The following is a 24,392-nucleotide window of genomic DNA, read 5'->3' on the forward strand; positions in this document are numbered from 1 at the left end:
AACTTACTGCATTCCAACATTCCAGCTTGTTGGACTGCATTCCAACAAGTTGTGTGAACTTAGCAAAGTTATATGAATGTCTTTGCTTCAGTGACCCCACCTTGAATGAGAATAATAGGCTATTAGAGAGAGTAAGCACGTGTGAAGTGCCTGGCGCTTTGGAAGAGCTTAGTAAATATTAGTTCTTTTTCCTCTTTGGCTTCTATTCCTTTAAGTGTTAGTGGAGTGTAACTTCAAAGAGAATTGTACTTCTCTTGGGAAGTGCTGCTTATATTGAGTAGACTACTGTTTTTGAGAGCTTTCTTTGTTTTAACTGCATCCCTTTCAGAAAATTATTAGTAAAACTAGACCCTAGGAGACCAACCAGAACCATGAAATGCCATGTTTCAAATTGGAACACTTACTATTGGAAGCAAAGCCAAACAAGATCTAATTTTTCAGGGGAAGAGCCAAACACACGAACATGATCACAGAATCTTGGATGTAGTCAACTGTTTGGGATTAATAAGATAATTTATCAGCGAAGCCCTTTATTCACTACATGGAGTTTTTACCAAGCCCCACTCATGCACTGCATCCTCCTTGAGACATAACTGTTTCTCTTTGGCCCCCTCATGGACCCAACCCTGCAAAGCCTCTGATACAAGGTCCCAGTACCAACCTCTTCCGCAGCCCATCAGCCTTTCTGTCAGCTCATAACCAGCTGGAATTTCTAGATCTCCTCTGGGGCTGTTGGAGAGGTCTCCGGGACTTCCAGAGTCCTTACATGCTTGAACCTGCCACCTTCACAGAGCCCTCTGGATCCCATCTTGGGGCAAGGGCAGTGCTCATTAAGCTGTTGCTGCCAGCCATATGGAAAGCAGAACACAAGTTCCATTTACAGTCTAGTTCCTCAACTTCAAGGGGGGAAAAAAAATGTTCTCCCTGTTCACACTTCCTGTCTCACCTGGGTGGTGCCTTTTGAACTGGGATTATGAGATTTCCAAGACTCTCTCTACTGTGTAGGTATCCTCTCTGTTTAGCCTCCAGATTGCTCCAGAGGTGAGGAGAAGGGAATTCCCTTTAGCTGTGCATTTGGAAAGGGTGCAAGGAAGTGAGGGATTAGGGGAGGCACTTCAGTCATTGCCTTGAATGAGTATCCCATCACATAGAGTTGAAGGGGAAAAGCCAGGGTTTGGCAGGGATGAGCTTTTCAATCTTGGCTTCTCAGTAAAATCTCTGGACAGTTTGAAAAAAAAACAAAACAAAAAAACCCAAAACGAGAAATCAAACAATCCATAAAACCATACCCTGATCCTATCACCATAGATTCCAGTTTAATTGTTGTCAATAAGGACCCAGGCATTGAAAACTTTAAAAGCTTCCTAGGTTACATTAATATACAGCCAGAGTTGAGAAACTTGACATCTCAGAGAGGGAGAATTCCGTGTACTGTGAACACTCTGAGGGATCCACGTTGTAAGATTGCTACTTTTCCCAACTGGAGCAAGAGGAGTTTGGGCCAATCACTTGCATTCACCTGGTATAGGCCCCTCTTGGCAAACACTCATTAGAAAGGTGTGTGTGTGTAAGAGAAATAAAAACTTATGTTTGATTCTTGGGGCATGGATTGCCAACTCCCTTAAAATTCACATTGCTTTTTTTTTTTTTAGACAGAGTCTTGCTCTGTTGCCAGGCTGGAGTGCAGTGGCGCGATCTCAGCTCACTGCAAGTCTGCCTCCTGGGTTCAAGTGATTCTCCTGCCTCAGCCTCCCAAGTAGCTGGGACTACAGGTGCACGCCACCACACCTAGCTAATTTTTGTATTTTTAGTAGAGATGGAATTTCACCATGTTGGCCAGGATGGTCTCGATCCTCGATCTCTTGACTTTGTGATCTGCCCACCTCATCCTTCCAAAGTGTTGGGATTACAGGCGTGAGCCACCACACCAAGCCTAATATTCACATTGCTTATATGTCTGATGGCCTTTACAATTAAGTGCAAAATAGGGTCTGCAGCATGACTTCCACATGTTCTTGGCAGAATCTTGGAATTACTCCTCTCCCCACCTTTCATATAACCATTCTCCATCAAGTCCTCTGGGAGTTCCCTTCTGTCCACATCGATCGCCTGAACTGCCTATATGTCCTCCCTTTGTGCCTTAGCTCCTGCCCTGGTTTGCTCTACCTGTGGTGCTGTTAATGCTCTCCTTCATTTCAAAATCTGACCTATCCTTTCACAGTCAAATGCTGCTTTTGTGTGAAGGCATCCCAAGGAGTCACTGCTGCCAGAGTCTCTCTCTCTCTTTGGAAATTTAATTCCATTCTTTCCAACACCTTTTATTATTATATAAAAATATTTCACACTTTCCACATTGTGTTTTATTATCTGTGTGTGTTTTCTGTCCTTCCATATTTTGAAATCCTTGAGGGTGGGGCCAGTGTCTTGTGTATTGTTTCGTCCCCCTCAGGACTCAGCACACTGCTTGTGTGTAGTAGGCATTCAACACATACTTGGATGATTGTAAGAGAGAATCTAGGTGATTGATAACATTTGCTACAAACTACTGGGAAAATTAAACTCTTTAAGCTCTTCCTGGCTAAATAAATATGTAGTTAACTTTTGGCATGACAATTTGAGGAAGACAATGAAGTTATTAAAGGTTACTGCTACGTGTACTCGCAGGGGCAGTGGAGACCTTGTTTTAGTGGTGGCTGCTGCAGTGTCAGCATTTGATTTCCAGGGCATTACGGTGGCTTTCTCTAATGTCCAGTGTCAGTTGGGAGTGGTAGCTTGATCAGATGTTCCTCTGATATGGTTCTGGTTTTGCTTGTGTCATGAACCTGGCTTCCCAAATGTCCTGCAACTCTGTGACCCATTTAGTGAGCCACTCACGATCCCCTAATGATTCCTTTTCTGCCTACATCAGCCAGAGCTTGTTCAGTTGCTTTCAACCAAGAACCCTGACAGGTTGAATTAAACTTTGAACATCAAATGATGCTTTCTAGTAGGTGTTAATGATTGTTGCTAACGATAAACATCTTTCTTATATGCAACCATAACATAGGGAAGGTCCTTTTACTTTTAGGAAAAGAGCTAGTACTTTTGGAATTTTAAGTCTATTTCTCTGAATGCTGGGTGGACACATTCTGAAATTATGCTATATCAATAACATTTTAATGACATATATGTTTGCTTTTGTACATTTGTGCCACTAGGTAGTTAGAGCAAGAAGATGGTGTTTCCGTCCCTCAAATGGTCCCTTGCAACCATGTCATTTCTACTTTCCTCACTGTTGGCTCTCTTAACTGTATCCACTCCTTCATGGTGTCAGAGCAGTGAAGCATCTCCAAAAGGTAGTAATGGGATGCCATTTCCTTGGAATAAAATGCGACTTCCTGAGTATGTCATCCCAGTTCATTATGATCTCCTGATCCATGCAAACCTTACCACGCTGACCTTCTGGGGAACCACGGAAGTAGAAATAACAGCCAGTCAGCCCACCAGCGCCATCATCCTGCATAGTCACCACCTGCAGATATCTAGGGCCACCCTCAGGAAAGGAGCTGGAGAGAGGCTATCGGAAGAACCGCTTCAGGTCCTGGAACACCCTCCTCAGGAGCAAATCGCACTGCTGGCTCCTGAGCCCCTCCTTGTCGGGCTCCTGTACACAGTTGTCATTCACTATGCTGGCAATCTTTCGGAGACTTTCCACGGATTTTACAAAAGCACCTACAGAACCAAGGAAGGGGAACTGAGGTATTTTTTTTTTTTCCTCTTTTTCTTTTAAACTGCAAGTGCTGCCCACGCTAAATTCATTATTTCAGATTGATTGTCTTTTAAAATTACATTTGTTGTTGAACTTTTTCTTCAGTTTTGCTTTTGCATCTTCTTTATAGTGTTAAAAATGGCGTTTTCCCTTGCTTTTTGAATCTCATTTTAAAATTCTGTTTTAACCAATTTTCTTTCCCACAGCTCTATCAGAGTAAATATCTATTTGTTTATTTAGTTTGATTTCTGAGACATAATAAACATGTTTAATTTTCCTGACCTATGCATTAGTTTCCTAGGGCTATTGTAACAAAGTACCACAGACTGGGTGGCTATAAACAACAAAATGTATTCTCTGTCAGGTCTGCAGGCTAGAAGTCTGAAATCAAGGTGTCAGCAAGCCCGTGCTCCCTCCAGACTCTGGTAGAATCCTTCCTTGTGTCTTCCTAGCATCTAGTGGTGGCTGTGGATCCCTGGGACTCCATGCCTAGCACCTGCATCGTTCTAGTCTCTCCCTCTGTTAGTGGCATGGCCATTCCGTTTCCCTATGTCCCAGTCTCCATCGTCTTATAAGGAAACCAGTCATACTGGAGTAGGACCCAGCCTGGTGGCCTCTTCTTCACTCCATGATACCTGAAAAGACCCTATGTCCAAATAAGGTCTTGTGCACAGATACTGTAGGTTAGGACTTCAGCATATCCTATTAGCATCCTATTAGAGGAAATACTTTTAGCTCGGTTAAAACTTTTTTAGAGATCTCCACTCACCTTGCTTTGGTTCTGTTTTTAAGGAGGAGACTTATTTGAGGGAGATTTTATGCTAAGTTTTAAAATGGAAATTTATTTGTTAGTAGATTATACTAATTTATTTTTCAAATTCCATCTTATTCTATCAAGGTAAAAAAGTAAAATTTGTTTCACTCATAGCCCCCTGAACTAACTACTACTTCTATTTCAGTGGAATATTCTCCCAGACTTCTTTCTGGATATGCATATATGTTATTTTATATAAATGGAATTCTTATATTTTCTCTTTTATAAGGAAATTTTTTAACTTAGTATGTTGGGAAGATGTTTTATGTAAATGACTATTACTAGGTATCATTTTAATGATATTATTAAAATACATAGTTGTACGTTAATATCTTTAATCCCTTGGGAATGGAAATGAAATTATTTCCAGTTTTTCAGTATCAACAACACTTCGATGAACATCTTTGTAAGTTATTTCTTTAGAATAATTGCCTAGAAGTAAAATTAGTAAGCCAAAGAACCTATAAATTTTTTATAAACCTTGTCATTTTTTCTTACCTCTCACCAATACTGTATATTGGCAGTCTTTTTAGAGCAAAAAAGGCCCCCAAATATTATCTCTTTTTAATTTACATAACTTTGATTCAGGAAGTTGAGCAGCTTTTGATATGTTTGTTAATGATTTGTAGGTTCTTTTATGAATTGCCTGTTTATAATCTTTGACTTTGCCCGAGATTCCCTTGGTTGTTGGCGATTCTTTTTTATTTCATTTCCTTGGTTGTTGGGGATTCTTTTTTATTTTGTTTTATTTTACTTTATTTTATTTTTTGAGATGGAGTCTTGCTCTGTCACCCAGGCTGGAGTGCAATGGCGCAAACTTGGCTCACTGCAACCTCCGCCTCCCGGGTTCAAGCGATTCTCCTGCCTCAGCCTCCTGAGTAGCTGGGATTACAGATGCGCACTACCATGCCTGGCTAATTTTTGTATTTTTAGTAGAGATGGGGTTTCACCATGTTGGCCAGGGTGGTCTCGAACTCCTGTCCTCGTGATCCGCCCACCTTGGCCTCTCAAAGTGCTGAGATTACAGGTATGAGCCACCATTGGGTATTCTTCTACACATTTTTAGGATCTCACTATCTGTTAAGGCTATTAAGTCTTCGTCACATACTTCTTAAATGAATTTTCCCAGTTTTTTACTTTTTTTAAAAAACTTTTTTTTTGGAGACAGGGTCTGGTTCTGTCGCCCAGGCTGGAGTGCAACGGGGCAATCTCAGGTCACTGAAACTTCTGCCTCATGGGCTCCAACCATCGTCTCACCTCTGCCTCCTGAGTAGCTGGGACTACAGGCATGCACCACCATGCCTGGCTAATTTTTGTAGTTTTGGTAGAGATGGGGTTTTGCTGTGTTGCCCAGGTTGGTCTCACACTCCTGGGCTCAAGTAATCCTCCCACCTCAGCCTCCCAAAAATGTGTTAGGACTACAGGCGTGAGCCACCATGACCATGCCCAGTCTAACTTGTCTTTTAACTTAGTTTATGATAGCTATTGTGATGTAAAATATTTTTTAGTAGTAAAATCCATCAATCTTATAGTAACTTTAGGAATTATAAAGCCAACACCTGTTTTAGAGTTCCTGGTGCTTCATGCTCAATTTTTATTTCACTTGCCTTAATTTTAGGATACTTGCATCAACACAATTTGAACCCACTGCAGCTAGAATGGCCTTTCCCTGCTTTGATGAACCTGCCTTCAAAGCAAGTTTCTCAATCAAAATTAGAAGAGAGCCAAGGCACCTAGCCATCTCCAATATGCCTTTGGTGAGTCTGCACTCCTGTGTATTTTCTACCGGAAAATCTACTGATTCTCTGTGACTTGCATTACCCCAGTGACAGTCAACATTGGGTCACCTGTTTTGTTTTATTGCCTGGCAGATCGTTACTAACTTTTCATTTACAACCTGTGCTTTTGTTTCAAGCCACAGTTATATGTAATCAAAGTAAAAATTGCCCCTAAAAATGCAAGATTTCAGTAACAGTGCCATTCCAGGTTATACATGCTGATAGGAGGGAAGTGGTATAAGAAATTCAGGTCAGGTTTAAATAGTAGTGCCCTTCAAAAAGCACTTTCACCCTCATTTTCTCATATGATCTTTTAAAATGATTTTAAAGGTAATGCTTTGTCAATAAGGCCATATTTTTAGATATAGTTATTTTCTATAATTTACATATACTATATAGTAATATTCACTATATAATTTGTAACAATGTACAAAATTGGGCAGACAGAAAAAGAGAATAAAAGTAATCTTTTCCGAATGTTATGGTGCTGAAGGTAAGTCATTATAGATAGCTTAGCTTCCCAGGGGAAACCATTATTCTCCAATCTCAATGCAGATGTGGACAGCATTCCCTCTGATTTTTAAAAGTGGCTAGAAGATGACCATGCCAAATGAATAAAACTGTTCAGTAAGTGCCATTATCCTTTGATTCTGGTAGTTTAGAAAAGCATCAGCTGGGCCGTCATTCTGCAGCTGGTATATAACACCTCCTGGAAGCACATCCTTTGTTCAGAGAAACTCACTGGGGAAGAGACTCAGGGTAGAGTAGGCTTTGCCTAGAGTCCTGAGGGATGAACAACTTTGTCCCTGTGCTGACTGGGGAAGCACTATCGTAGCATGGAGAGATACCAAGAGCCACGGACCGACCTCTAGTATGGTACTTCTCAACCTTAAAACCCTATACCTACCTGCCTTCATACCATAAGGATGCCTTCCTCAAACAAGATTCGGATCTCCCACCCCACGCCAGAGGGCTATCCTCTGTGAAAACCACTCTTCTGCAAATTTTCCTACCAGCCAAGAACTTTGGTCCCCACTCCCACTCTTGTCTATGAAAAGACAAGAAACAATTATGCTATTTTCCTAATATAAATTTAAGATACAGGATGTGGTTTTTCAGAATGTAGTCCTCTCCCTCAGTTTTGTGGCATGACTCCTTGGGACAGAAGTGAGTTCTTTAATCGGTGAATCAAAGTTCAGGATCAGGGATGGGAAGGAGACAGGAGAGAGACTGAAGGACCAGACAGGATTAGTGGAGAAATTTGTAGGCTTTCAGAAGAAAGACCTGGAGCTTTGGAAGCTCCACGAAGATGCTACAGTCTAAATCCATGGATATCCAGGATCCACTTATTGAAGATGGGAAAACTTCTTTTTTTTTTTTTTTTGAGGATAGGAAAACCTCTAATGCAATGTTGTCCCTTTGGACAGAAATGTCTGTCACTAACAGAAATCTAATATGAGTAGCCTGACCTCAGCCTGCAGATATTGAGCTCAGGGGAGAACAATGGGGTCTCAAAAGATCTTTTTGGAGACCAGTAAAACAAAATATATACCATTGGGACATTGAAGCTTTTGGGCATGGGGCAGAAATTAATCACGTTTAAATTCAAATTAATTTAATCAGGTTATTTTCCTACTAATTAACACAACTCGAGAATGGAAATTTTTGGCCAGGTATGGTGGCTCATGACTGTAATCCAGCACTTTGGGAGGCTGAGGCAGGTGAATCACCTGAGGTCAGCCTGGCCAACATGGTAAAACTCTGTCTCTACTAAAAATACAAAATTAGTTGGGCTTGGTGGCACATGTCTGTAATCTTAGCTACTCGGGAAGCTGAGGCAGGAGAGTTGCTTGAACTCGGGAGGTGGAAGTTGCAGTGAACCAAGATAGCAACATTGCACTCCAGCCTGGGTGACAGAGTGAGACTCCATCTCAAAAAAAAAAAAAAAAAAAAAAAGGAAATTTTTGTTGTGGGTAGGCAGAAGCAGAATGCATTTAAAAAGAAAAGATGATTTGGGATCCTTTATGAGTAATCCTAGGCTGGCTAACAGAGTTGGTTTGAATGACCAAATGGTGACCAGAAGTTGGTGGCTGATGGGTATTAAGAAGGATGAGGGCCAGGTGAGGTGGCTTATGGTTGTAATACTAACACTTTGGGAGGCAGAAGAAGAGGATTTCTTGAGGTCAGGAGTCCAAGACCAGCCGGGGCAACATAGCAAGACCCTATCTCTCAAAACAAACAAACAAAAAAAGATGAGGGCAGAGCAATAGAGGTGAGTATAGGATTACAGGAAAAATGCCCGTGACCGTGGTGTCACCTGGCTAATTCTGGCTGGTTCTTTTTCCAAGGTCTCATCTCCATGCTTTTTATTGCTGAGGTGTTAGACTTTCTTCTTTAGGGGCAGACCTCTAAGACTGTACCTCCATCAACCATACCCCACCTTTACTCTCTGATTGCACTTAAAAAAGTGATTCCAATGAAGCAAATCTAAGTTTTGCAAGAGCATGCCCAGGAATAAGTTACTTTCAATTATACAGAAGAACAGAAACTCTTTTAGGTACTACAGGGTTATATATTTTCCCCGTTGCATATATGCTCAACAGCTTGACATTGCATTGCCAGATGATTCTCAAACCTGTATTTAAAGACAAATGGATCAGCCACATCTTCGCAAAACTCACAATCTTGGTTTTGCTTCGTCTCATCCGGGTTATGAATCCATATATGCCAAATATTAGTCTGTTTGCAACCATCTGAATTATTTAAAAGAAACTGAGTATTGATAGTTGCACAACTTTATGATTACATTAAGAGCCACTGAGTTGTAAACTTTAAAATGGTAAGTTTTATGGTATATGAATTATATCTCAATAAAAAAGAAATAGAGTAGAACTGTTTGACCTTAATATCTAAATTATAATTAGATATTGGAAAGATAACTTTTAAAGTAATTATAGAAGCATCATTAGACAGGGTCTGCCTCTGTCACCCAGGCAGGAGTACAGTGGCTCAATCTTGGCTCACTGCAACCTCCACCTCCCAGGCTTAAGGCATCTTCCCACCTCAGCCTCCCCAGTAGCTGTGACTACAGGTACGCACCACCGGCAGGGCTAATTTTTGTATTTTTTTTTTTTTTTTGTAGAGATAAGGTTTCATCATGTTGCTCAGGCCAGTGGCAAACTCCTGAGCTCAAGCAATCTGCCTACCTCGGACTCCCCGAGTGCTGGGATTGATGTACTTTTAATATTATGTCTGATAATTAGGAAGTTTCTCAAGTTCAGTGTATTGCATAATTGGATTACTTGATAATTTGATTATTCTGATTTTAGGTGAAATCTGTGACTGTTGCTGAAGGACTCATAGAAGACCATTTTGATGTCACTGTGAAGATGAGCACCTATCTGGTGGCCTTCATTATTTCAGATTTTGAGTCTGTCAGCAAGATAACCAAGAGTGGAGTCAAGGTGAGTCTGATTGTCACATATGGTGACCAACTTGTTCTGGTTTGCCTGGAACTGGTTTTAAAACTGGAAGTCTGGCTGAGCACAGTGGTCTGTGCCTGCAAACCCAACATAAACCCAACACTTTGGGAGGCTGACATGGAAGAATCACTTGAGGCCAGGGATTTGAGACCAGCCCGGACAACACAGTGAAAACCTGTCTCTGCAAAAAATAAAATAATTAGCCAGGCATGGTTCCTTGTGCCTGCTACTAGTCTTAGCTACTAGGGAGGCTGAGGTGGGAGGATCCCTTGAGCCCAGGAGTTTGAGGCTTCAATGAGGTATGATTGTGCACTCCAGCCTGGGCAACAGAGCAAAACCATGTCTCTAAACAAACAAAGACAAAAGCAAATAACAAAATCCTGGAAGTCCTGCATCCTGGGAACCTCCTCAATCTCAGGCAAACCGGGATGTTTGGCCAGCCTGTTGTCATGGATGCTCATTTGTATAGTGAGGTTCTAATAACAACAACGTGAAGAGAGTGTGGCCTGGCCTGAGTCTTGATCCTGGCTTCACTGCATTCACTTCACTGACTCTCTGACCTTGGCCCTATTCCCTCTGGAACTTAGTATTTACTTCTTTTGAAGGTATAACTTGGATTAGATCCTGCAATGGTCTATAAGGTTGTTTCTGGTTATGGCTTTCTGCAGTTTGGAAGTAAATGTTACTATCTGGCAGGGGATTTCTGGCTATGGTAAGGAAGATAGAGCAACCTGCTTGGAATGGCCAGAGGTTTTGGGCCAGGTAACACTGGAATGCTGGAGAGAAAAATCTTGTTTCAAGGCACACTTGTTCCTCATTTGGGTACCATTGTATAGTGGTCAACCAATACAACTGTGTGCATAGCTCGGAATGCAAACTGGTTTTTCTGAGGGGAGGAAGGGATGCTTTGTTTGAAGATACCTTATGTATTTGTGCTGGTTTTTACTGAGGCCTGAGTAGATGGGGATTCCCTGCTGAATTGCTTTGGGTTCCTCTAGTGCTGGGATTTCTTATTCTTGTGGAGGTATCTTTACTTACCTGGGGAGTTGAAGGTGACGCTTGAGACTCGGATGAAGGGAACATTCTTAATTCAGCAGTGAAACTAATCAGCAAAAACACCTGCCCCTTGTTTTGCCACTTATCTGAATCTCTTAGAAATGATTATTTTAATAATGTCTAATCTATACTAATATTTTTAATTCTTTCATTTCTGTAAACACATTAAGCATACATATTATATATCTGTATCTGGTAATTGTTTTATCTGAATTCTTTATGTATTTGATTTTGTGGTTTGTTTTTTCTGCTGGCTCTTGCTTATGGTATCTTGTTTCCTTGCTTGTATTATGAATTATGTTTGTGAGCTTATATTACCTGAGTCTAAAGTGGATTATTCCAGAGAGAAATTGTATTTGCTCTTGCAGAGTGTCTGGAAGTACTTACTGGTCCAGGGATCACTTTACTTGTAGTTTCCTTGACAAAGGGTAGTTATTTCTAGTTTGCCTTTATATTAAAGGCCTGGCCTTTGGGTACTAGCTTTATGTAGGGGTTGTATGTCCTGTTAGACTTTCTACTTTGGGCAGGCCCTGGACTTGGTCTTTTAACTCCTGAGTCCTTCAATGCCATAAGAACCAAAGCTCAAGTCCAGCTGTGTTAGGCTACTGCCATCAGGGCTAAAGCTGGCTGCAGTGCTCTCCTGACATTAGAGGGTCCAGCTGTCATTTCACTTTTGCCTCTAAATCTTGCTTTCTCATTTGCCATCTTATAAACACATTTAAGAAGACTTTATATATGTTATCCAGCATTTGTTGTTGTTTTCAGAAGGGGGATTAATCAGGAACAGTCAGTATTAATGCAACGAATGGAATTCCCAATTATTTTCCGTAATATTTTGGCAACCATATCCCACAACATGAGGACGTTAATGTCAGTCTTCTACGCAGTGTGGAGAGAAGCCACTTAAGATATCTGAATTCCTTTCTTGTGCCTTCCACTTTAGGTTTCTGTATATGCTGTGCCAGACAAGATAAATCAAGCAGATTATGCACTGGATGCTGCGGTGACTCTTCTAGATTTTTATGAGGATTATTTCAACATACCGTATCCCCTACCCAAACAAGGTAGAGATTTTGTACAGATACTACACACGACGTCATGACGTTTGATGAACACAGTCATAGATTTGTCATTACAATTGGCGCATCCCTGTGGTTACCTCAGCAGCCCCTCAAGCCACAAAAACCCCAGCAAGTGACAAACCTGCAGTTGACCTTTCTGAGCATCTTCTTACCCTTGATGTGTGCAGTGACTTCTAGTGACAGTGAAGAAGGCAGGTCTTCATAGAGTTCCTGAGGCGCATGGCATGGGGACTCTTTTGCCTGCTGATTTTATTAGTGGGCTGACAGCACAGGGAAGAGGCCACATTTTTTCCTTACTGGCACCTGCTTGGCAGGAACACAGAGGATGTTCAACAAACTGTTTTGAATGAATAAATGTACATAGTGTAAGACAATCTGCATCTTCTTTCTTCCATGAGCCCTTAAAACTATTGTATGTTTGATTTTTTAGGTATATGTGGGTCTTGGGCGTTCAAAATAGAGTGGATTATTTTAATTGTTAAGTTTTTCAATTTCCAATCTCCTCATCAGAAGGTTAGAAATGGAGTCAAGAGGCTGAAGAGGCCAGGCACGGTGGCTCATGTCTTGTAATGTCAGCACTTTGGCTCATGTCTTGTAATGTCAGCACTTGGGGAGGCCGGGCAGGTGGATTACTTGAGCCCAGGAGTTTGAGACCAGCCTGGGCAACATGGCAAAACCCTGTTTCCACAAGAAGTATAAAAATATTAGCTGAGTCTGGAGGTGCACTCCTGTAGTCCCAGCTACTTGGGAGGCTGAGTGGGAGGATCACCTGAGCTTGGGAGGTTGAGGCTGCAGTGAGGTATAATTATGCCACTGCAAATGCACTCCAGTATGGGTGACAGAGTGAGAGCCTGTTTCAAAAACAAAAAAGGCCTGGGATGCAAGTCTGACTTTGCCACATTTATAGCAAAGTGACGCTGAGTCACTAAGCTTCTTTTTCTCCATTGTGAAAGATTCTTCAGTCTAGAGCTCCGTGATTATGCATGGTTAACTGGTTCAAATACCTATCCGTTCTGAAGATTAGTGTGTTTGGGGGAATGTGTAGCTTTGAGACTGGTAATGTGTTTTATTACTTCCTTCCCAAGATCTTGCTGCTATTCCCGACTTTCAGTCTGGTGCTATGGAAAACTGGGGACTAACAACATATAGAGAATCTGCTCTATTGTTTGATGCGGAAAAGTCTTCTGCATCAAGCAAGCTTGGCATCACAATGATTGTGGCCCATGAACTGGCCCACCAGGTATAAGCTCGCTCACACTTTAAAAAAAGTATGAACTACGTTTATATTGCTTTTATGGGACATATAAGGCTATTTATATATTATAATTTTTACTCTGTCTTTTTTTTCATAGGAAAAACTGTTTCTCCAAAGCGTTAGTTTTTATGTCTTATAATACATGTTGAAAGTTTTTTTATTTTTACCTTGATTAAATATTGGTCCTGTAAATATATGTTAACATTCATAAACTTATATTACACATCTAAAATATACTTCTTTCTGAATGTCTTTGTTTATGGCTGCCAGTCTAGATAATAGGTATCCAGTCTCCATGGAAATGTGTGAATAAACTGAGTCATGTTGTGTTTTTAGTGGTTTGGGAACCTGGTCACTATGGAATGGTGGAATGATCTGTGGCTAAATGAGGGATTTGCCAAATTTATGGAGTTTGTGTCTGTCAGTGTGACTCATCCTGAACTGAAAGTTGTAAGTAATTATTTATCCTTTACATTTTAGGTTAATTTGTTGTTTTGTTCAATATTGCTGGAAAATATTTACTAATCTTTGATTATAGAACTTATAAAAATATTTCATTGATAACTTCCTTGACAGTTTAGATATGAATCATGTTGCAGAGATGCTAGTGAACTTTCAAGATATATCACAAAGACTTATTTACAAACTCAGTTGTGAATCTATGATTGTTTGTGAATTGTCCAATTTTATCTTTCTTAATATCAAATAAATAGAAATAATGGCAACCTAAATGTTCCATTTCATTTTCCCAGCCTTCAGGTTGCTCATTGCAGAATTATTAGGTATAGACTGCAGATACCTCAATAGGACCCTACTTGCCAGATCAAATGAGTTATACTTAAGGTAACTGCACATTTGATTGTATAACAACCTAGGCTTCTGGGTCACGAATTTATTGCTTTGGAACTGCTATAGGGTTTATTTTTAAAATCACCATGTTTAACTTAAGAAAATCACATATAGCAAAATTAAACTTATTTTATGTAAAAATTTTTTATCCTACTCCAATGATGGTTTTCATTTGTAAATATTTATTCCTATTTTCATCTGCCACATACATTATTTAAAATATACATTTGTGAATATTTATTACTGCCTATTTTCATCTGCCTGTGTACATAATTAGAAAGTACATATCAATATAGCATTATAATGGATCATAAATATTTTCTTATGTTTCTACATAATCTTTAGTAATAAAAATGATTATGGATACATATTATCCTGTTGAGCTAATGTGCTCTAATAAAGCTGGTTAAGGTTCTCCATTTCTTTTTGTTACATGTTTTTAAAGGTAAATATCTTTGCTCTAAAACAGTACAGACAATGATTGGAAATGCTGAAATTACTATGCAGTTTAGTTTCTTGTTTCGTTGCTGTTTGGCTATAGGCATAATCGTTTCATTTTTAGATTAATATGAATTTTTCTTTATTCTAAAGTATTTAAGATAAACAAAATCTATAATGTTTACCTAAAATCATTGTTTCTTGGGTGGTTTTTAGAATATATTAATTCTATTTTGTTTCATAAATATTAGGAAATATGGAATAAGTTGCCCCCAAAATGTGAAGTATGGACTTCTTGCCTCAGATAAAACGTCCCACCTTTGACATTTTTTATCTAAATGTAAATCATAGGTGATGTTTTCTTTTTTCTGTCTCCATAGGAAGATTATTTCTTTGGCAAATGTTTTGATGCGATGGAGGTAGATGCTTTAAATTCCTCACACCCTGTGTCTACACCTGTGGAGAATCCTGCTCAGATCCGGGAGATGTTTGATGATGTTTCTTATGATAAGGTACAAGTAGATTGAGTAAAAGGATACAGTTTGGATACTAAAGTTATACATGCTGGGGTGGAGAAGTTATAGGGAAGGTTGTGGGGTTAAACCCACATTGAATGCCTTCTCTCTTGACACGGGTGGCTGGAGTTAACTCTTTTAGGCCTAACTTGCAGTTTGGCTCATAACACTAAAGACTATTTTATGGGAAATTCTTCATATATTCTTTCTTGGGTTGAAAATTCATGGCTTACAGAAACTCTCCTTTTATTTATCATTCAACAAATAGGTATTGATTGAGCATCAACTTTGTACTAGACAAAAATTCCTGCCCTCATGTAGCTTACTTTTCAAGGCCTTCAGCAATGGTTAATATTGTTGAGATGGAAATAATTGTCTTGCACAGTGTGTTTAGTAATAGAGTTGTGAATTGTTGCCAACAGTTTAATGATTGGGAGATTTTATGTAAAATCCAGATTTCTAGCTTCTCTTGGGGAAGAAAAAGGAGGATTTGGCTGTGGTATTTCCTTTGCAGCATAAGCTGGAGTTCAGTTGTTGTTCTCTCTTTGTAAGATCAAGGCTCTGCTTTTCCACTTCCCCTGCCATTCCCAACTGTTCTGTTGTCTTCTCACCAAGGCTGAGAATGTGTTGCCAGTTACCATTGTGCTTGGCTGTTGTTTTACTGGTAGCAAACAGAAAAGTCTTTCTGCTTGCATGTTTCCATTGAAAGTCCAGGGGAAAAAGAATGTAAAAGAGCGTTCTTGTTATCCTTGGACTATTTCCTTTATTTATATGCCCTGTCATATGCCACTGGAGGCATTTGAGTTTGTCACTCGCCATCCGTGGTAATGGGAGTGGAGGGGAAAAGAGCCCTTTACCCAGGAATACAGGGTGTCTGGGAAGACTCTTGTTCCCTTTCTCCAGCTCCATCAGCCCTCCATGCTCAAGGCTGCCTGGGCTCCCTGGACATACCCACTTTTCCTTCCCTGGTGTCTGCCTCTGCTTCCATCTCTAATGCTCCACCCCTTGTTGTACCGGCCTCTCCCTAGTCCTGCCCTGGAGTGGCAGTGGGAGAGCCAGGTAGTAGCTGAAGGTCCAATGTTTCATCTGTACCATTATCCACTCACATGTGAACAAAAGGAGTTGGCAGATGATGCCAATTTGCCCCATGAGGAGGTCTGGCTACTGATAGAAAATAAGGGCCCCTTGGCCGGGCGCGGTGGCTCAAGCCTGTAATCCCAGGACTTTGGGAGGCCGAGACAGGTGGATCACGAGGTCAGGAGATCGAGACCATCCTGGCTAACACGGTGAAACCCCGTCTCTACTAAAAAAATAGAAAAACTAGCCGGGCGTGGTGGCGGGCGCCTGTAGTCCCAGCTACTCGGGAGGCTGAGGCAGGAGAATGGCGTGAACCTGGGAGGCGGAGCTTGCAGTGAGCTGAGATCCGGCCACTGCACTCCAGCCTGGGCGACAGAGCCAGACTCCGTCTCAAGAAAAACAAACAAAAAAAAGAAACAGAAAATAAGGGCCCCAGTGGGCTCAGAGCATAAACAATCACATTAGACAAATCCCCTGCCTAAACAGGTCCAGGTTTAACTTGCTTATGCTGTTTCACAAATTGCCAGACATGAACAATGTTACTGCAGTTGCATTTTCAAAGAAATGTGTTTTATTGCAAAAGAATATGTGATTTCAGATGAGATTGCAACCAAACTATAGATAACAATTATTTCTATTATCTTTTCAGGGAGCTTGTATTCTGAACATGCTAAGGGAGTATCTTAGTGCTGATGCATTTAAAAGTGGTATTGTACAGTATCTCCAGAAGCATAGCTATAAAAATACAAAAAACGAGGACCTGTGGGATAGTATGGCAAGTGTGAGTATGTTTTTGAATATCTCTGCATTTGGGATTGACAGGCTTATCATCTTGTTTTGTTTCCCCAGAATCTTCTTAATCCCTCTGAGGAGAATAATTGTTTTCTATAGAAATAAGAGTGATGTGTTTAGTTTTGGTTTTCAGATTTGCCCTACAGACGGTGTAAAAGGGATGGATGGCTTTTGCTCTAGAAGTCAACATTCATCTTCATTCTCAGTAAGTTTCTCTATCTGTACATGTTCCCCCAAGCACATTCTTTTACTACATATTCTTTGAAAGATAGCTCTGTGCCAAACTTTCTGAGGTCCTTGATTATATCACCCTCATTCCAGATAAGACTGTATTTAAACTGTACAAGACTCATAATCTTTTTCAGTTTTTCTTAAAATGTGTCTAAAACGAGGGTTGCAGAGCTTTCCTTGGTAATGCTTCTCACTGATACTAATTTCTTCAGCTTCACTTTGTAAAGCAGTGAATTTATATCATTTCTATAGCAGATTATGGCTGCATTGTAGCAGTCAAAAGGATATGTCAGTCATTTCCAGAGCTCTGCATTTGTACAAAGACAATGGCACTGAGCGTTCTTGAACACTTGCCATGAATCAGGCACATGTTAAGCACTTATATGTATTATCTCCTTTACTCTTCGTAATAAACCTGTGAGCCGGGTGCTATTACTATCCCTATTTTTAAAGTTGAGAACATGAAATACAAAGACATTTGATTGGTAAATTGCAGAGCAGATATCTGAATTTAGATCTAACTCATGTTTTTAACTGCTAAGCTATAAAGTATTCATAACATCTAGTCACAAAACAGCCTGAGTCTCTGTTCATCTGGATTTGTGGGATGCTTTCAGAGGAAGCTGAGGGTGAGTCTGGAGATTCGACAGAATTTTGTCTTTCTTTTTTCTTTTTATATTTTTTACTTTCTTGGCCTTTTTTGTTCCTAGAGATTGCCTTATTCAGTAGTTTCTAGATTTGTCCTGTGGCACATGTTATCTTTTTAGTGATACTCTTTTTTTTTTTTTTGAGACAGAGTCTCAGTCTGTCGCCCAGTCTGGAGTGCAGTGGCCGGATCTCAGCTCACTGTAGCCTCTGCCTCCCCGGTTCCAGCGATTCTCTTGCCTCAGCTTCCCAGGTAGCTGGGATTATAGGCATGTGCCACTACGCCTAGTTAATTTTTGTATTCTTAGTAGAGACTGGGTTTCGCCTTGTTCGCCAGACTGGTCTTGGTCTCCTGACCTCTGGTGACCCACCCACCTCAGACTCCCAAAGTGCTAGGATTACAGGCATGAGCCACCACACTCAGTCTTTACTACCTTTTAAATAATTTCTTAAAAGCTTTTTTAGTATCAAAAAACAGCTCCTTTTGAGTTCCCACTATTTGTTGAGTGTGGGACATCTCCGTGTCCTTACTTTCGAAACACAGGCTCTTGACTGAACATTGTTTCCACCTTGCTTGTCTGAAACCAGCATAGTTATGTAGGTATTGAAAACCTGGCACTTTCTCTCCCTTCTCCTCCTTCATTCATTCACATGCCTGCTTTGTGCCCAGTGTTATTGCCAGCCCCAAAGTGTGCCCGGCAGAACTAGGTATGCTCCCTGTCCTTTAGACACGTATGTGTAGTGGAGGAAAGTGGCACACAAACAGTTGGTGCTTTAATGGGGGTGTGATGGCTGGGAACATCACACTGAGAAAGGGGTCGGAAAACACTCCAAAGAGGGGAGGCTGGCAACTGGTAGTGACTGAGCACAAGCTGGTGTTCTGTCTTTTCTTAGAGCTGGGTTCAGTGGGTGATGTGTCTGCTTTTTTGTGTAAACACCAGCATTGGCATCAGGAAGGGCTGGATGTGAAAACCATGATGAACACTTGGACACTGCAGAAGGGTTTTCCCCTGATAACCATCACAGTGAGGGGAAGGAATGTACACATGAAGCAAGAGCACTACATGAAGGGCTCTGAAGGCGCCCCGGACACTGGGTAATGCTCATAGAGTAAAATTTGTTTTGTTGTCTAGGTAACATCTGCCTTGGAGGATGGAACCTTGTTTTTGAAATAATGCCCTTACTGCTATTGCTAAAATATTTCAACTGCATCTGCGTATCCTATGAAGTTGACTTATACTCCCTGCCCCCATCTTCCCAAAAGGATTTAGGAGGCTTTAAACCTTGATTATTCTCAGTAAAGTTGATGATATAATTACTTTAACATTCTCATATTTTGTAATTTGATATGATGGTAATTTCTGGTTACTGACCTGAAATCAGCTCCAACCTAAGCAACTGCTACTAGATTACAATAGCGCCTAGCATTTGGTTGGAGCTGAGGACAAAAAAATTTAGGTGATTTCTGAGAATTATGAGAGACTCAGTTGTCTTCTTCTGAGTTAGATTTGTTCGTCAGCTTAATGCTATAGAAGAATATTATTAGAAACAAGATGCTGCAATTTGATTGACCCTGGATGGATACCATTAAAAAATTCTTTTATCTTGAAACAATTTCAGACGTATGGAGAAGTTACAAGAATAGCACAACAAATTCCTATATATCCTTTACGTAGATACATGTTAACTCTTTATTCCTTTACTTTCTTCTATATGTGTGTGTGTATACATATATACGTTTGTGTGGATATATGTGTGTGTGTGTGTGTGTGTGTGTACACCTCCCTCCCCCATCTTCCCAAAAGGATTAAGGAGGCTTTAAATCTTGATTAATCGATATCCATCTATCTACATAGATACCTATATACATATCTCTGTATGTATATACTTGGCATGTGTTTTTCTGAACTGTTTGACAGTAAGTTGGTGACATGATTCCCCTTCAAACCTAAATGCTTCAGCATAGTATTTTCTAAAAAACAACAACACTTATGGCCAGTCACGGTGGCTCACGCTTGTAATCCCAGCACTTTGGGAAGCCGAGGCGGGAGGATCATGTGAGGTCAGGAGTTCGAGACCAGCCTGGCCAACATGGTGAAATGCCATCTCTACTAAAAATACAAAAATTAGTCGGGCGTGGTGGTGGGTGCCTGTAGGCCCAGCTACTCAGGAGGATGAGGCAGGAGAATTGCTTGAACCCAGGAGGTGGAGGTTGCAGTGAGCCGAGATCCCACCACTGCACTCCAGCCTGGGCGACAGAGCGAAACTCCATCTCCAAACAAACAAACAAACAGACAGACAAACAAAAACAAGAACATTCACTTATATAACCATAGCCACAGTACAATTATCCAAATTGGAAAATAAACTTGATACAATACTGTTATCTATAAATCCCATTCAACTTTTTCCAGTTGTCCTAAAAATATCTTTAGAGCAAAATAGAAAATAAATTCTGACTTAAGATTTAATACAGGATCACATATTTTATTTAGTTGTTGCATCCTTTTGGTCTCCATGTTTTTCTGGTTTTTCTGAAACAACTTTTTAGTCTTTTTTGGGCTTCTTGATATTGACATTTTTGAAGAGTGCAGGTCCATTATTTTATAGAATGTCTTTCAGGTTGGATTTTCTGCTGTTTCTCCATGATCAGATTCAGTTTATGTATCATTGACAGGAATCCCAAGGAGGTGATGTTGTGTCCTTCCTAGTATACGATTCAGGAGGCACATGACTCCTGAAGTTAGGCCTCTGAGATGCAATCAGCCAATCACTGTAAAAAGGCTTTCAGGGTTCACCTGAGTCCAAATTCTTAGCTCTATTCAAGGAGTCCAAGAAAAAGAAATAGTGCCTGAGCTGACACTCCCTGCAAAGTTGGAAAACAGACTGGGGATGTTTTGAGAGCTTGGCTCTCAGTTTGGGTACTATCTTGTTCTAACTAACCAGTGCCTGGCACATGATAGGTGATTTAATAACTGCTTGTTGAATTGAATCAACAAATGAACAATCCATCTCTCTTTTCTTTGAGGTACCTGTGGCATGTTCCACTGACGTTCATCACCAGCAAATCAGACATGGTCCATCGATTTTTGCTAAAAACAAAAACAGGTAATTTATTTTGGAAACAACCAGTTTAATTCAAGGAGGAATGTGAAAATGTGTAGGGTTAAAATGCTGTTTCTTTTGCTGTTTATCTCGGTTAAAGCAAAAGGGATCAGATTGAAAATACTTTCTGGTTTCAAAGAAGAATGGCCAGTATCTTGCCAGATAGAGATTATAGTTGAATTATATAATGCTAAAAAGGAGGGATTACCAGTGAACATTCCCTATTACTTTGTTAACATTACTGTTTTATATCATATGTATGGCCAGATACGTAGTTGCATTCTTTTCATAGATCTATAAATCTCACAAAATTGATGTCTAAAGCTAGTGTTAGCTTTTGTCTATTGAGTTGCTGTTTTCTGGTTTCTGAAAGAAATAAGTGATGATTTCAGATTGTTCAGTATTAAACTCTTCTCTAATTTCCTTGCCCAGTCTCTGATCAGAAAAGCTTTCATCAGGCAAGGGAGCAAATGGAGCTTTGATTTATTTTATTTACTCTAGATGTGCTCATCCTCCCAGAAGAGGTGGAATGGATCAAATTTAATGTGGGCATGAATGGCTATTACATTGTGCATTACGAGGATGATGGATGGGACTCTTTGACTGGCCTTTTAAAAGGAACACACACAGCAGTGAGCAGTAACGATCGGGCGAGTCTCATTAACAATGCATTTCAGCTCGTCAGGTAATACACACTGCACAAAGTCTCGGTTTATTTCTGAAAGCAGCTGTTATTGTTCAAATTCTTGATTTCTAAAGACAAAAATGATTGATTGACAACAAGAAGTTGAAAGGTGTTTTCCTCCAAGTTCTTCTAACAACCCAAGCTTGCTTTTAGCCTTATGATTAATCTCCTGTCTGTGACTACTAAGGCACTTGAAGGAAGGAATCTGTATCTTAATCTTTCTCATTAACAGTTTAGATCATACTGAGGCAGAAGTGTAGATAACCAGGAGATCAACATCCTGGCGAAACTCCTTGCCTTGTCCCTGCGGTGGCGTGGTCCCTCAGCTTCCTCTGGCCCTGCTATACCGGATCAGGTTTCTCCCATCACTGGGTCTCTCACAGCCTTGAAGGCTTTTTAGAAGACTAAGTGACACAGGCCCAAGTTGTTTGGATTACATTTCTTGGATTAAAGAAGGGATTTTTGTTTTCTTTCCTAAACCAGATACCTGAACTTTGCAGTATCTTTATGGAATATAGCTCATAAAATGTAGCCCAACCAAATGATCTCTGAGTGTGTGAGGACAGAATTAACACTAACCCCCCACTTTTTAACCCCCATGACAACGGGTTTTAAGGAAATGCTCCCAAAGCCTAAAACTCAAACTTATTCAACATGTAGGCAGATCTAAAGTCCTAAGAGGAAACATGAAGGTGGGAAGGATTCTCTCTGTTTCTCGTTATACCTATATCCTTCTGGCCTAAATTTTGAGTGCCTTCTGGTTCTTCTCACCACCATACTGGGCCTCCTGAAGTGAGAAAAAGCAATGGGGGAGAAAGTTAAGGGTTGCTTACCTAGCTGTTTCTTTCTGCCTAAAAAATTCCCCTCTGTAGAATATTTCTGCTTGAGCCATAGAGGGCTTTTTCTTTTTTCTTTTTTTTTACTTATATAATATATATACTACCAGTGAGGTTTTTAACACTAACCCTTTGTAATGAAGGGTTTCTAAGGATATGCAGTGTCTTTTGAAATGGAGAAGAAAATGTGTTTCCTCCAGGGACTCATAGTTTTGACCAGATGATAGTCTGACCAGGCTTCCTAAAGGGTCTTTGATGGAAATCCCGTGCTTACTCTAGAAGTTCAGCACACAATCCAGTGTTTCACAGGGACGTATGCTGATGTGCTTCCATTCCGGCTTATCCACATGTTAGCCCTGGATGTTACTGTTTGAGAAACTTCCTCCCTAGTGTAAACATGCCAGATGTTGTGTTACATGTGATAGACTTATATAGTAGTTATTTATTTATTTATTTATTTATTTATTTTTTGGAAATGGAGTCTCACGCTGTCGCCCAGGCTGGAGTGCAGTGGTACCATCTCAATTCACTGCCTCTGCCTCCCAGGTTCAAGCAATTCTTCTGCCTCAGCTTCCCAAGTACCAAGTACCTGAGATTACAGGCACGTGCCACCATGCCTGACTGTTTTATGTATTTCTAGTAGAGACACGGTTTCACCATGTTGGCCAGGCTGGTCTCGAACTCCCAACCTCAGGTGATTCACCTGCCTTGGCCTCCTAAAGTGCTGGGATTATAGGCATGAGCCACCGTGCCTGGCCGTAGTTATCTATTTATAAGTAGTTATCCATTTATATCTGATTGCTTGTTTTGCTAGAAGACAAATATATTTTGAAGCAAAATGTTGACTTCCTGGATTTACTTTTAAACTACTAACCACAGTGTCTCTTGTTCAGCATCGGGAAGCTGTCCATTGAAAAGGCCTTGGATTTATCCCTGTACTTGAAACATGAAACTGAAATTATGCCCGTATTTCAAGGTTTGAATGAGCTGATTCCTATGTATAAGTTAATGGAGAAAAGAGATATGAATGAAGTGGAAACTCAATTCAAGGTAAAAGCCTGAAATAAAATAGTTATGTAATTGCTATTTCTTTTGTGTTAAAAAGAATGTTAATCGTGTGTGTGTATGTTTGTGTGTATCTTTATCTACATATTAAGGAAAAGCAAATAAATATTAATTCAGTATTTAGATGGATTAGCAAAAATTTTGGTTTTATTTGGCACTAAAAATAGAAATGGCATTCTTAGATTCTGCTTAATTTGCATGGATTTGTTTTTTCCTTCCTTTCACAAACCTTTTATTTCATTTTCCTTTCCTACTATGATGGCTGACATTCAGATTTTCTGGGACTCTTCATGGTACTTGAGGAAGAGGCACAAAATTGTTATTCTTGGCAAAATGTCATGAAGTCTTGTTGCATAATTTGCTCTCAAAATTTAGTCATATAAACTCTGAGTTTGTTTTAAAAGTGGCAATTCATCCTGACTTTAAGTAGATAGGATATCTTATAAAAGTTTGTTATGAAAATATGAAAGTCATTCATCATTATGTATTGGTTTTGACCCTTTTATAATTAAATATAAACAGTGCTACATGATTTATACAGTAAAAGTTAGATTATGCTTTAAAAATTAGCCCCCATCATCTGAGACCATAATGGATTATATTAACATGAAATGACCTGTGACAATACTAGTCCCTGTTCCCCTGTGCAATGCCCTCAGGCCTTCCTCATCAGGCTGCTAAGGGACCTCATTGATAAGCAGACGTGGACAGATGAAGGCTCGGTCTCAGAGCGAATGCTGCGGAGTCAGCTACTCCTCCTCGCCTGTGTGCGCAAGTATCAGCCGTGCGTACAGAGGGCAGAAGGCTATTTCAGGAAGTGGAAGGAATCCAGTGGAAACTTGAGGTCAGTCCTTACTGAATAACCAATTTGTTGATGTGAAGGGTATCTTTTCTGTTTTCCATCTTGGTACTAAACATTAGGGAAAACAAAAAGTATAA

At 40.2% G+C, this 24,392-nt stretch overlaps 1 protein-coding gene across 5 annotated transcripts in view; it reads left to right on the forward strand.

Moving 5' to 3' along the window:
* ERAP1 (endoplasmic reticulum aminopeptidase 1) overlaps positions 1 to 24,392 on the forward strand; it is a 50,049-nt gene that overhangs the window by 1,338 nt on the left and 24,319 nt on the right. For all 5 annotated transcript variants that reach the window (XM_007979110.3, XM_073014570.1, XM_007979117.3 and 2 more), the window contains exons 2-15: positions 3,198 to 3,738; positions 6,181 to 6,319; positions 9,670 to 9,804; positions 11,822 to 11,942; positions 13,046 to 13,200; positions 13,552 to 13,665; positions 14,883 to 15,014; positions 16,744 to 16,875; positions 17,020 to 17,091; positions 18,704 to 18,858; positions 20,791 to 20,870; positions 21,369 to 21,552; positions 23,282 to 23,438; positions 24,113 to 24,297. In XM_007979110.3, the coding sequence (XP_007977301.3) occupies positions 3,215 to 3,738; positions 6,181 to 6,319; positions 9,670 to 9,804; positions 11,822 to 11,942; positions 13,046 to 13,200; positions 13,552 to 13,665; positions 14,883 to 15,014; positions 16,744 to 16,875; positions 17,020 to 17,091; positions 18,704 to 18,858; positions 20,791 to 20,870; positions 21,369 to 21,552; positions 23,282 to 23,438; positions 24,113 to 24,297 (2,285 nt within the window). In that variant the 5' untranslated portion in view covers positions 3,198 to 3,214. The remainder of the gene's footprint in view (positions 1 to 3,197; positions 3,739 to 6,180; positions 6,320 to 9,669; positions 9,805 to 11,821; positions 11,943 to 13,045; positions 13,201 to 13,551; positions 13,666 to 14,882; positions 15,015 to 16,743; positions 16,876 to 17,019; positions 17,092 to 18,703; positions 18,859 to 20,790; positions 20,871 to 21,368; positions 21,553 to 23,281; positions 23,439 to 24,112; positions 24,298 to 24,392) is intronic.

Source organism: Chlorocebus sabaeus, chromosome 4, assembly GCF_047675955.1.
Source record: "Chlorocebus sabaeus isolate Y175 chromosome 4, mChlSab1.0.hap1, whole genome shotgun sequence".
Lineage (NCBI taxonomy): Eukaryota > Metazoa > Chordata > Mammalia > Primates > Cercopithecidae > Chlorocebus > Chlorocebus sabaeus.